General features: G+C 42.0%; 1 protein-coding gene across 9 annotated transcripts in view; it reads left to right on the plus strand.

Annotated features, from left to right (window-relative positions):
• ank2b (ankyrin 2b, neuronal) overlaps window positions 1-14790 on the plus strand; it is a 235728-nt gene that overhangs the window by 147017 nt on the left and 73921 nt on the right. For all 9 annotated transcript variants that reach the window (XM_046064554.1, XM_046064558.1, XM_046064560.1 and 6 more), the window contains exon 3: window positions 14245-14343. In XM_046064554.1, the coding sequence (XP_045920510.1) occupies window positions 14245-14343 (99 nt within the window). The remainder of the gene's footprint in view (window positions 1-14244; window positions 14344-14790) is intronic.

Here is a 14790-nt window from a genome sequence, read left to right on the forward strand (position 1 = left end):
GGGAAATTCAAGTATACAGTAGGATACGAAACATACATACATTAAACCTATATTATAGTAGAATTAAAATTAAAATAACTTATAACACAGTAGCCACAGTAAAAGTGCAAATGGAGCATAGATGGAGGTAGAAATTGTTCTTTTGTCTATTGTCCTCCCTGTTAATGAGCTCTACTGACATGAGGGGGACGAAAGAGTTTTTAAGTCTGTTGGTGGAGCTGGGCTGGGACAGGAGGTGTTCAGCTGCAGATGGTTGGTCCTGCACCACCTCACGAAGTCCTCTACCAGGCTCCTGTAACCCTCCTCCTGTCCATCCTTGATGCAGCCAACTATCACAGTATCGTCTGAGTATTTCTGCATGTGGCGGAGCCCGGTGTTATACTGGAAGTCAGATGTGTACAAGGTGAAGAGGACGGGAGAGAGCACGGTCCCCTGTGGTGCTCCGGTGCTGCAAACCACCGTGCCTGACGTGTGGCCCTTCAGTCTGACGTACTGTGGTCTCTCTGTGAGGTAGTCCCTAATCCATGTCACCAAGCGTGGGTCCACCCTCATCTCTGTCAGCTTGTCTCTCAGTAGGAGTAGCCGGATGGTGTCGAAGGCGCTGGAGAAATCAAAAAACGCCATTCTCACAGCGCCGCTCACCTTGTCCAGATGTGAGTAGGCCCTGTGGAGCAGATAGAGGATGGCATCTTCCACGCCCACCTTCTCCTGGTATCCAAACTGCAGTGGATCTTGTGCATGGTGAACCTGGGGTCTGAGGACATGTAGCAGCAGCCATTCAAAGGTCTTCATGATGTTTGATGTCAGTGCTACTGGTCTGAAGTCACCTGGCTCCCTGGGGTGTTTTTTCTTGGGAACCGGGATGAGACATGAAGTCTTCCAGAGCACTGGGACCCTCCCTAGCTGCAGGCTCAGGTTGAAGACATGCTGGAGTGGCTCCCCCAGTTCAGCAGAACAGGCTTTAAGCATCCTTGGACACACTCTGTCCGGGCCTGCTGCTTTCCTTGGACGGAGCCTCCTCAGCTCTCTGCTCACCTGATCCATGGTGACAGGTTTAGCTGGTTTGCTCTTCCAGCATTGCAATACTGCACTTCTTCTTCTTGCTACCTGTGATGGTATTCATGCCATTCCAGACCTCCCTCATGTTGTTGTGCTGAAGCTTCTGTTCTACCTTCCTTCTGTAGTCCTCCTTCGCCTCTCTCAGGTGGACCTTGAGTTCCCCTTGTACGCGCTTCAGCTCATCTCTGTCACAATCCTTGAATGCCCTCTCCTTCCTGTTCAGGATGTCCTTGACATTACTGGTGATCCAGGGCTTGTTGTTTGGGAAGCAGCGTACCATTCTGGTGGGGAGCACAACGTCAATGCAGAAGTTCAGGTAGTCAGTAGTGCAGTGTGTGACCCCCTCGTCACACGCGGTCTTTGCATCTGCACGCAGAGGGACGTAAACAAAAACAGCAAGGGCGTGGGAGAACTCTCTAGGCATGTAGTATGGTCTGAGACCAACTCCATGTCGCTGTTGCACACGATCTCCTTCACCGTAACATGCCCCTGGTTGCACCATCTGTTGTTGATAAACAGCGCAAGTCCCCCCCCCCCTTTGCTTTTGCTGCAGCGTCCACAGTCCTGGTCCGCTCTCACTGTAGTGAATCCATGTAGAGCCACATTAGCATCCGGGGTGTTCTGGGTTAGCCAGGTTTCAGAGAGGCAAAGTAAACTGCACTCCCTCAACGTCCTGTCCGTCCTCAGTAGGGCAGCCAGCTCGTCCGTCTTGTTGGTCAGACAGTTCACATTCCCTATCACTATCGACGGAACCGAGGGCTTGTACTTCCACCGCTTAGCCGCTAGCCTAGCCTTCACCTTCGCTCCGGCTCTGCAGCCTAAGTGCCTCTTCCCCAGGTATTTGGTGGAAAATGCCGGCTCGTCCCATTGTTTGGAGTGAAAGCAGCTTCTCCCTTGAATTGAACAAGTTGTCCACTGCTATGTTGTTCATAAAAAGTAATTGTATCCATAGGATATATAAAGTTTTACACACACTCGGCTAGTGTTATATAAAGAGTTAAAATTTAAAAAAACACACTTAAAGTATTAAAAACAACAAGACACGTACGGAGCTACTGGATCAGCGTCCTGCTCATGCCGCCGCCGGAAATGATCTTCATCACAAGAAGCGCAAGAAGTTCCTGTCTTGCTTTCTCACAAGGAAAGAGTAAAACATCTGCTCAATATCTGCTGTTACAGCAATAGCTTCTCTACAAAATCTAATGAGGATCCCCAAAAGGGAGTTATTGAGGTCAGGTCCTTTTAACAGAACACCCCCTCGTACTGGGCACTGGAGTCAAAAACAACACGGATGTTGCCGGGTTTCCTTGGATGGTATACTCCAAAGGTAGGCAGATACCACCGTTCCTCATCCTTTTCGAGGGGAGGCGCCACTACAGCATGTCCATTCTCAAGTAACTTTCCCATAAATGAGAAAAAGTGTTGACTCATCTCTGGCTTCCTCTCGAGACTTCGTTTGAGAGAGGAGAAGCGTTTGAGGGCCTAGGATCTATTGTCAGGAAGCTGTTGTCTTGGGAGTCTGAAAGGCAAAGGAGCTATCCAGCTGTTGCTGTCCTTCTTGATGGCCTGTTCCATTATTGCCATGAAAGTGAGGTCTTCAATGGATGGGCCCACCTTTTGGTCGTCGTTGGTCAGCTGAAAAACTGTGTGGCCTAAGCAGGTACCATCCTCATAATCACATGTTCCTTGAGAGGGTGCTCCATGAAGCTCTGATGACTTGAGTCCGTACATCTCTTTCACATCAAAGATACTCGGACTGGGTTGAAGACTGTTGGGCGATGGATCCAGGGCATCGGTAAAGAAGGTGTTTACATCCAGTGGCTTGTGAGCACTCCCCAAACAGACATTACCAATAACGACCCATTCCAGGTCAAGTTTCTGGGCATAAAGAGCATCTCGTGGACCATTGACCATATGAACCTTGTGGAGCCTGATGACATCTCGACCGAACCATAATGGAACCATAATGGAAGCGTCGGGATCCAGCTCTGGAATGTGGTGAGCTACTAGTCTTAGGTGAGGATGGAATGAAGCAGCACTAGGTGTTGGAATTTCTGCTCTGTTATCTGGTATCTCATTACATTCCAGCAGTCTTGGCAGGCGTTGTACTGTTTTACCATTCAGTGACTCTATGAAGAAGCCGGAGGCTGTCCTGCCCCTGTTCTCGGTTGTGCCAGAGCAGGTCTTCAGAGAGTTGGATGTAGTTGGACTTTTGATGTTGAAGGTGTCAAAGAATTCTGAGCAAGCCAAAGACCTGTTGCTTTGTTCATCCATAATAACATAGACATTTTTTGCGTCATCATGACATCCTTCAGGATATATTTTGGCCAAAAGAATCTTTGAGCAAGACCGGCCAGTGAGCTCTTCTCCGCAGACCTGTGTGCACTGACTTATGACATCTGCTGTTTGTACAGAGTCATGCTCCCCGCCATGATCTAAAAAGGGCTTTGACTCGTTGACCCACGATGGTGGTCCTGGATGGAGCGCAGAACAGTGTCTATCACTATCACACTCATGACATTTCACAGTACACTGACACTCCCTGGCAGTGTGTGATGTGGAGTTACAACACCTAAAACAGATGCCATTCTCTTTGAGGAATTTTTTTCGTTCCTCAATGGGTTTTCCACGAAATGCCCGACACTTTTGTAGAGAATGTGGCTTTTTGTGGATAGGACATCTCTTATCAGAGTTGTCCGCTTTCTTTCTGGATCTCTCTTGAACAGAGTGGACAGCTGCAGAAACCTCTGTTTTGTGGACTGAAACCTCTTTCGATCTGCTGGGTTTCCATGGAGGCCTTTCGATTGTGCTGGAATCTATTACACCTGTTAGCATGAAGCTGGGATCATTCCTCATTTGTGCTTGCTGGCGGAGAAAGTTGGCAAAAAAAAAAAAGGGTGGAAATGCAACCTGATGTTCTTGCTTATAGCTAGACCCATGAGACAGCCACTTTTCCTGTAGACTGTACTGAAGCTTTTGAACTATCGGGTTAATACCTCTGGCTGTGTCAAGATAGGTGAGGCCAGGAAGATCTCCATCCACCTTTGCGGCATCCAGCTCCATCAACAAATCGCTTAGATCTCTCAGTTTAGAGTAATCTTTGTTGTTGATTTTGGGGAAGCTATCTAGCATCTGAAACAAAGCTGTCTAGATTGCCTCCGTTAGCCATAACATTCGTCGAGTCTACTCCATATCATCTTCAGTCCTATTGCTGGCTGGTGTATGTGGACAGATCTGATGCGCTTTGCATGTTCAGCTGACTCTTTACCTAGCCATTTTACAAGAAGACCCATTTCTTCATTGTATGACAGGTCTAAGCCTCTTATTGCATTTTGAAAGGAACATCGCCAAGCTTGGTAGCTCTCTGGTTTGTTGTTGAAATGCAGCAGACCCGTAGTGGCAAGCTCTCGTCGTGCCAGAAATCTAACGAAATCCGTAATGTGGGAATCAGTAGACTGAGTGGGCTGCCGATCATAAATATGAGGGTTGGATGGCGTAACACCAATGTCACTATGCCAACGTTGTTCATCATCAAAAGTTACACTGTAAAGAAGCTGAGTGCGTGGAGCTGGAGTGGCATCAATGTTTGAATCGGAAAAAGGGTTCTGAGACTTGCGTTTACTTGGAGTGTGCGATGACGTCTCTTGAAAAGGAGTGTTAGCTGTAGGGGCAACAATACTTTCAGGTTTCTGGTTACTGCAATCCCCTTAACTGCGTTGTTAGCCTGTAGAGTGCCGTCTTTTTACTGTACTGTCTTTCTCTCGCATCGTCGGCGAGAACACGGCAGCAAGTGTCAACATCTTCTTCAGATTACGACTCTGGAGACATGAACGTTGTCCACAGGTTTAATAATGATCAAGGTTGTGAAACTACAAATAAAAAATACAAACCACAAATTATCATCAAAACACCATACACCATACATTTAAATATAACACAAGATTATTACCAAAGAAATGATGACAATTTAACACTAACTGTCCTGATGCAAAAACTTGAAACCTAACTCTGAATCAACCACTAGGGCTAACTACAGAATGAATCACTGACTGGTTCGCGGTCCAGTCACGTGATTCACTGGCACTGCCTCGATTGTCTCGAAAGCTTTGAGTGTTTGTGCACCAAATCTAACACATTCACCCCCTGTCATAGTTACACAAGCACATCCAACCTATGCCATATTTCCCAGCACTCTCTCCTCAATAACAAAATACATGCATTCATCAATCTTTATTTGAACATGATTAATGTGCGTGGATCAAAGAATTTTCAAAGTAAATATACTTTAAATTCATGGGTGATTAAAGCAAAGATGCTTTATAACTAATGGTCACACTGGAACACAATGCCTAAAGAGAGATCCTAAGTCTTCCCTATAAATATAAATAAGCCTGCCTATCACACTAATTTAATACTTTTCATTTAATAATCATAAGCACACAAATATGATGGCACTGTTGTGACACTTGCATCAAGATACGAGGGGCTGGTTTCATAAAGATAGTCCTCCAAAGACCACCTGTAACCAAAATTTTCTACGTTTGCCAAGCTGTGAGGGTTGACAAGGGTCTGTAAATTTTGTCATCTGCTCATGTCTGCACGGTGGTTGGTTGCTATAAATTTATGATGTTGCAGGCTGTGTACACTGACACTTTTTCATTGTGTATGTTTCAAATGCACGTTTTTAGAACCTGTCATACACAGACACCCATGGTACTGTATAAAGTCACATTCACCATGCATGAGCTGCTTCACTTGAAGATAGTAGGTGACTTTAGATGTGTTGTCATGGTAGCACTACTGCAAGGCAGGTGCAGTTACAGCAGTCCAACAGTCTTACGTTTATCCATGATTTTTCCATCTATGGTGTTGATTTCAAAACAAAAAACAAAAATGAAATGCTATCCATGTTCTCTAGTATCAAAATAAAGATGCATTGTTGGTAGAATCACTAAAGGGGGCATCTGAACAAGTAACCCTTTTGATCTTGGAATCATATTGAATGTTAAATCAGAGGTTTTTTTATTAGTCATATACTTCTACCTTCTAGACATCCATAATTTTTTGCCCTGTAGCTGCTGCTGGACATAACATCAACCTAAATACAAACACAACACATGACATGCAAACAAATGGCAAAGCAGACATGGACTACTGTGTATTAGTATGGTCATTTCTGTGGATGGATGTCTGTGTCCAAAAATTGTGTTCACTGAAAGCATTTTTTAAAAAATGCGGTCAACTTCAGTGATGAATGATGATTACCTGTGTTGTCGTGGGTACATTAAAAGTTGGGTAAACCAACCATCAAGATTATAAATTTATGTTTTGTAATGCTAAACTGTCCCCACTGTGCATGGAGAAGTTGGACGGGTGGTTAAAGAGATTAATGATGTTGGACTGTGAGAACACCTTGAGGTTTTTGTCACACACACAACTGTAACACTCAAAGTGCTCTAACCTCTGAAGCTCTAACCTCTTATATTCCAGCATTTACTGTGTGTGCAATTAGCTCAGTTGGTAGTGCACAGTGCACTCCCGTTTAGACTGTGTTCAATCCACACTTGCTGCAAGTATTTTTCAACAGTAGTATGTACATCCCGCCAATTGGTCCACATCAACCTGTGGACGCTTATTTTTGTGTCCCCACTATCTCCAGGCATCTGATCCCAGGTTTTCTGACAGCTTTTTCAGAGGTGTGTCAAGCAAGCCAGAGACTCTTTGGAATTTCCTTCAGAACCTTTCAACAAAAAGCTCTCAATTAAACATTATCTTGCGCTTTTGATCATTTTGCGGGCACAATCACTTAAGTGGAAGTGATTGTGTGAGTAGCTTTTGCTGTCATGGCTAAGATCTGTAAAGTAATTTGGCCAGACATTATTGTTCGCGGGCCTATTACCAAGCCCTACCGTAAGGTCTACAGAGAAGTTTAACATCTTTCAGGTCATTGTTTTACTTTTTGGCCCACAAATTCCGTTCTTAACTAGAACCGGGGTAACTGATTTCAATAACAAAGCTCTGATAAACCCACTGTACACTATCTGCCCAGCAACAAAATCCAAACAGAAACTATCGGGTGAACATTGTGAAGAATTTAGCAGTTTAATTTTAGCTGCTAAATTCTAAAGAGTTGGTGGAGACCAAAACGAAGCTACAAGGAGAGTGAATATTAGACCCATTTATCGGGTGGACACAAACATAACTCCAAATGAATGCTAGTACTGTGACGTATCTGATAGATGTGTAAATAGGAAACTGTTTGCTATAACTGATGTTTTAGCTATAACAGCTTTATTTCAACTGATAATACATGTTGGAGCCATAATAGGTTTATTTAGATTAAGTCACTAATTTATAGTAATACAAGATGATTTGAATTTATATTATTCTTTCTGTTAAAATAGAGATCAAGAAATTTAATTATGAATTTTGATTTAGAAAACTTTGGAAATAACAATTGGCTAATGTCGGTGAAAATGATTACCTTGACTCCTCCTCACTAAGTAAAAGGTATAATGAGGGGCTGGGTGGCAGCTTGGGAAGGAACTCCCAAGCTGTTTGAGTGAGAGAGGAGGACTGAAACATTAGTGATCGTGATGTAAGATATTTCGAAGAGTTTAAAGGTTCTGTTGGAAGTCAACCACGGAGAATTTATTGTTATTCTTGTATTTTTTTTGATGTAAATAAATCTGGTATTGGAAGGAAACGGAGGGATCTCGTGCTTTTTTGTACACACGAGTCACTATCCTCCTCCAAAAGGAACATCACGACAACTGAAAGAGACGCCATGGCAATACATGTAATAATAATGTTGTTTTCTCTGCCCCCAAACAGACAAATAAATCCAGTGCAGCTATATAACCATAAATCTCAACCATAAGATATTGATATTTATATGTTCTTATCTATTACCTCCGCTAGCTAATGATTCAGTGGCTTAGCCAGCTAGCCAAGATGCCTAATATTGCTGCATATTATATTATACTGTATATAGAGGACAGAGGACAGCATATTCCCAGTTTACTTTTTTTTATTCAGCGTCATGCTAATTGTTTATAATCTTTACCCTTTCCCTTAAAGTCTTGTGAGAGAGACTTTGAATTTTCCCAGAGTCATTAATGAGCCTTATGTTTTACTGTGCTCTGATTCTGATTATAGCTCAATAATATACTGCTCTGATGAGGTGGTATTTACTCTGATTATAGCCGCTTCGCTCCTCTGAGACAACACCAGCACTTCTAAATTACATTTTCACCACATCCCTTTTGCATTGCTTTGAAATTGCAATTGTTATAGATCTAACAGATAATTGGGAATCGTCTCTTAAGTGATTGTGTTCATGGGGGCTGACAGAATGAGGCAACAGATATTATAAATGGAGATGTGGGAGGACAGGGCATGGTACATGATAAAGGGGTTAGTGGTCTCCTGGAAGTAAATAGAGGGCATGGTGGAGGGCATGTACAAAGATGAATAGGGCCCTAGAGGGTTGTGGCAGAACTGGAGGTTGTTTGTTTGAAAGTGGCAGCCACTTATATTTTATATTCAAGAAAGAAAAACAGAAAACACCTCATAATTTTGCGTACAACATATCCATTAATTAAGAATCGCGAGTAATCAATATGCAGTACATTTGAGATGTGGGATAAACATATTCTATGAGGGTGATTGAAAGGTCTGGGCACATGGGAAGAATATGGAGTTGCAATTATAACGTTTTTTATCCAGCTTCCTGTCTGTTGTTGTCCTTTGGGACAAAATACACTGGAGCTCGTTTATCTCTGCTGTCTCATAGTCACAGCTGAAAAATAGCTGTGTTTTTTTTGTTTTTTTATGGGAGAACAGTGACAAGTGCTACTTCGAACAGACTGCTGGATGCTTGTTCTGAGATGAGGAACTGTATTCGGGAAACCAGGGGAGCGGGTGTTAGCTGTCTGTCTTGCTTTGCCACAGTTGTCCTACATTTTCTTTTCATGCTTTTTATAAATTACTTGTTAGGTTTAGATTTTTAACAGACCCAAGAGCGGACCCATACTCTGATGGCAGAGTGGAGGTGGTCTGGGTGGAAGCGGCGAGGAGTTGCTGGGAATATGTAAGAAGCCAGCACAGGAATACTGGAGCATAGAGGGAAAAAAACACATTAGCAAAAACATGGAGGTGTTAGTTACAAAAAGCCGTTTCACCAGAGAAAGTATTTTGACCAAAAGCTGCATTACCACCGAGTAGTCAGAAAAAATCTGGCGATGAATGGCAGGAGACCAGCTCTGTGTCCGAAATCACCCACTACTCACCATACGGTCCACTACATAGTGAGTAGTGGGTTTTGTAGTGTGTCCAAATGTAAAGTGAGAATTAATATACCCTATATCGTCCTCTCATATTTTCCTCGAATGCAATTTGAAAAGCAGTTTACAACCGTCGGTCACTAACCAAGCATCCAACCATCATGCATTGCACTTATAGAAAAACAGTCCGCCAAACAATTGTCCAACAGCAGTGACAAAATAATGATCGGAGCAGTGTCCAAAAGTGTTGTTTTCATTTTGTGGGTGAGCTCGCTGTATAGTCCTCTGCAACACACTAGATAAGGAGTGGTGACGGAATAGTGATTTCAGATACAGCCCAGGAGTATTTAAGCAGGAAGCTTGATGAGCAGATTGCCAGCAGGTGTGGAGGAGGACCAGTTGCCAGAAGATATACACCACGCCCACAACACAAACACAAACAGACACACAAGGGAAGGGGGTAAACAATGGAAAAACACAGCAGAACACTGAACACAGCTGGGCCTATTTCAGAAAGCATACTTAACAAACTCTGAGCTTATCCCTGAGCTCTGGGTTGATTGAGCCTGAGGTGGCAAACTCTGAATTTTCGGCTCCAGAACAACTGATCAGAATAAGTTCAATCAACTCTGAGTATGTTGAACCTGATGGAAGCGCGTGCGTGGGGATGAAAAAAAGACTCACCAATGGAGCTCCGAGGCTATGATTCACCATGGCAACGGGTAAATAAAGGCAGAGCCTCCATTTTAATCGGGTGGAGCTAGAAATATGAATGTGCCAACAGGGACCATGATTGGCTCTAAAACGCAGGAGTGGAAGAAAGATCAATACGTTAACATTAGTAGGCTATACAGCGTTGCTCATTCATCATTTACCAGAATGGAATTTCCTTAATGAATGATAAAGTGCTACAGCCCATTACATTCGATTTTATTCGGCTATATTTATTAAGGTGTAACCGAACGGGGCAAAATGCCGGTGGCAATCGCCTACCTATGAAAATAGGTTGGCGATAGATCAAATATAAGTTTACTCGTGAACCTGTGATTGTAAAGTCACAGTCACACCCAGCATGTTAGCCTATTAATTACTTTTTGCAGTGGAAAATGTGTCTATAGGTTCAAACTGATGTCTATTTTACATTAATAAAATCTTGCTCATTTTGTATTTTATTAATGCTATCAAAACACACGACTATCAGCAGGTAGGCCTAATAATGCAAAAACTCACTTTTAAAGCTTTAGGCTTATTTGTTTCAGCTGCACCACAGTCATCCTCACTCGGAAATAGTCCCATCTCCAGTTGACAACTACGATAGGAATGTTCCAATCAGTGCGTCTAGCCTACGATATGAAAGATTAGGCCTACTGCAGTAATCAATGAACATTTTCATTGATCAGTTTTATAGGTTACATATAAAAAAATGATTACTGCAGTAGCCCACAGTAAGTGTTTTCAGTCCAGCTAGTCGCAGTGTTATACCTAAAGACGGACACAGATTTTATTCTGTGCTGAGGATAAATCCACGTTGTGCGGAGATCTGTCCTTATATCGACGACGGATTGATCAAGATCATGTTTGGGTAAGAAACTAAAAATAGCCTAGTCTAAGTAGGATTTTAAAGTTTTTAAAGATGTAAATGCGTTCAGATATGTGCTTTGATATCGACAGAATGAATGAGGAAATGAACAGGCGCGGGAGGGGGAGGAGTCCGGTTTTTCAACTGATGCTGTGAACCTAACCTCCTCTGGAGTTACTGATCTAGGGATTATCTGATCTCGCTCTCTGAAACAGAAGAGAGTTTCCCTCATCTCAGGTTCAACATACTCAGAATTTTCACTAATCCTGCTTTCTGAAACGGGGCCCTGGAGTCAGTACTTGGATGTTATCTTGATTCACAGATGTTGTCGCAATGTTTATGCCTCTTGTGCCGTCACTGGCAAGAACATTGAAAAAACTTTTATTGCATCCCACAAAGCCAAATTACAGGTCACAAGATTGAGTTTCGCTAAATCATTTGTTATCAATGAGATTAAATTCTACATAACATCTGCCTAGAATCGTCTACGTTCAAACAGATGTGTGCTTAATCAATCAGGGAACCATAGACAGTGTTTAGACCTGAAACTACATTTCCGAGGTTTCCTTGTGTGGGGCAGCTACAGTGGAGTTAAGGTTAAATTAACAATGGCTTAGGTATAGTTAAGGTTAGGTAACTAAACACTTGGTCAAGGTTAGGAACAAGTTGTGTTTACTGATAGGGTTAGGGTCAGACACACTACATGAACATACTATGAACATACTAACAAATGAAAAAACAGCAGGATTTAGCTGGAATATATATCCTGCTCTGCTACTGAACAGATGACTCCTGCCAGCTGTGGCAGGGCAATGACAACTGAAGCACAGTCAGATGATTCTAGGACGAGCGTTCACTCTCTTTGGAATCCCACATGGAGCCTCAGCTAGGACCCTAGGAGTCCAGCGGGACGGTCAGCCTCAGGGGGCTGTAATGAGGGTTAGTTTGGCTTTCACGGAGGAAATTACTTATTGACTCAGTGGCTCTTTTTATACTGCAGCTTCATGCTTGTGCTGCTGAAAGGGTTACTGAATCAGTGCTGGACAGCAACTTTTCAGCTCATTGTTGTTGCTCATGTTGTTTTCCTTTGACTTAAGCATAAATAAGCTCTAATAAATCCATTGTGCAGTACCTGTCCAAAACCAAATACCAAAAACACAAAGATAGCCACTGGCTGAGGAAGAAACTGGAGCAGCTAAAGAGATATGTTTCTCTGAAGTTGTTGGAAACTAAAATTAAAAGCAATGTTGCTCCATGTCTGCTGGATGTGTAAATATGAAACTATCAGCCATTAGCAGGCTTAACAAGGCTCCAATTGGGCATGTGAGCCCCAAAGTCTGTAGAGTGCGACTACATTTTCTTTATTCATTGCACAGGTGCACCTAACATTTCTCAGGGCAATTTTTTGTCAGCCGCATCTCTATCTGTGTGTGTGTGTGTGTGTGTTTTCCATCCCAAAACTCATTCGTGGAAGAAAGTGAGAGCCAATCAAAAGCAGAGAAGGGGCAACGGATTTATACTCCTGCAGTGACTCAATGCCGATACCTATGGCGTTAGCAACTCACATACCCTAGCATTTACACTTGTTTGTGTCGCTCTGCAATTACACCCCCAAAATTCCAGTTTCTATGTTCCACTGTGTTGATTTCTGCCGGTAAGTCGACTAACTTTTAGGCCTCCGCCAACTTCAAAGGGGTTAAAATAATGATTGTGCGACTCTTGTAGATTTTCCAAATGTTGTCGACAGAATGAAATGAGTCATTTCATGGGGGTTGTGAAGCTTAAAAGAAAATATTCTTTCATATATTCATTGTACAGCCGCTTGTTTGGCCAACTAGCTTCAAAGCACAGAACACATCCTGGGAGCTTGGAGGAAATGTGATGCTATGAAGCTGACCAATTACAGTTCTTGTCGTCTGCGTCACTGCCACATGTAGATACTTTCTTTTTTTGGAATTTTCTATTTGTCAAGCACTTTAAACATCAGCACTTTTGTTTTACAATAATGAAGTTTTGGCCATTTTTTGTTTGTGGTGTGATTCAAATAAAGACAAAGATTTTCCTGTAGGTGTTCCTATTTACAATCAATCTTGTATGGAAAATGACTGTTATGGTGCTAAAATATACTGTTATGGCACTAAAGGTGCTGTGAAAAATGTGAGTGCACCTATATTGTTTGACAGTGCACCTAAATGAAACATTTAGGCACACCAGTGCAGCCAATGCAAAAAGTTAGTCTGAATCCTTGTACTAAAGATTACTAGACAGGCTAGGGTAGGTTTGCCATAATAACCTAATAAGTTGGCAATGAATCCATGTTCTTTTTGTCTAAACCAAATAGGAAAAAACAAAACCAAAAATGCTTTTTTGTTTTAAATGGAACAAATGGAACAATCAAGTTTTTTGTTTTCTCTCTGTTACAGTTACATACTGACTTTGCCACAGCTAACAGCGATCACAACCGCAGCCACATGCAGGGAAATATCACCAGTTAATTCAAACTCCAGTTAATCAGTTTTTTACACCAAAACTGGTGTGTCGCCGAAACCACCAGTTAAACTGGAACACTGGAAATATCATGGAAACAAAAAACTTTTCACATTTTGAAACGGCAAAAATCAAAGGATGAAATAAAAACAGATTATAACATGTCAGATGTTGTGTTTTCAGCTATTTAATGGCATGACAATATGCACCTTTACAATATAATGTTTACTTCATTTGTTTAGGCAAACTATCAATTAACAATTCAAATGTAACTACTCTGAGCTACTGCGTATGTCAAGTTAAAGAGAAGCAATTACTGCTGTCTTATCTGCCATTCGAAATATGCCAAATCTTTAATTAAATGACAAGCCTCTGTACGCTTTTTTAAAAAGGTGATTCTGGTTTGTGCTATTTTAAAATGACTCCCCCATATTTATCTACTGTCTCAGCCATCACCAATCAGTACCAAAGACAACAAGAGGATGTTTGCTTGACCTGCACACACACAGACATACTGGCATACAGCTATTTATATCTTCATACCCAGGATTGGCTCTGCTCCACAACAGCATAACATGGCACAGATCAAACCAGCTTTGATATTTCATATCGGAGTGAAGGACAGCCATCAAAAGATGGAAACAGAGAAAGAAGGGCAGGCCCAGTTAGTCATGGATGTGGTGGAGGAGGTATCTCTTCTATTTCCATTTGGATCTGTTTTTATTCATGTGAATGTTGACTCAGCGTACACACTATTGTTCTTCTAAGAGTTTTCTTTGTTAATGTTGGATGGTGGACGTTGAGCCTGACCTTTCCTCCCTCATGTTTTTCCAGAATGGTCTTAATGCACTGCACCTGGCAGCCAAGGAGGGCCATGTGGATCTGGTCCAGGAGCTGCTGGATAGAGGTGCAGCAGTGGATTCAGCCACAAAGGTAGGTTATCTCAGCTTCCCGCTGAGCGAACTTCAGTTCCTGAAAAGAAATAAGTGGAAACTCCTACACACTAGCTAAACTATATACTGACAGTACACATCTACTGTGTTCAGTTTTTAAAAACATTTTTTGTAACTTTTGGACTAATCAGTGTTTGATGAGGGTTCTAACCCTGAAATCACAAATGAATATAATCTAATAATTACCATTCAGTCTATTAAAAAACAGTTATTAATTCACTCAACCAAAATTACTTTTGCTGACACTTTCCTATGGGCTGATATTTGTATCAGTCTGAATATTAATTGCTAAACTTCAATAATTGTGTTTTAAAATCTGAATCTGAATATCATTATTTGAAATTGAATTTATTAGTTTTATTAATTAATTAATTAATTCCAATAAACCTGAAACTGAATATAATATTTAGTTGCAACTGAAACTGTT

The sequence above is a fragment of the Micropterus dolomieu genome, linkage group LG12 (assembly GCF_021292245.1).
Source record: "Micropterus dolomieu isolate WLL.071019.BEF.003 ecotype Adirondacks linkage group LG12, ASM2129224v1, whole genome shotgun sequence".
Lineage (NCBI taxonomy): Eukaryota > Metazoa > Chordata > Actinopteri > Centrarchiformes > Centrarchidae > Micropterus > Micropterus dolomieu.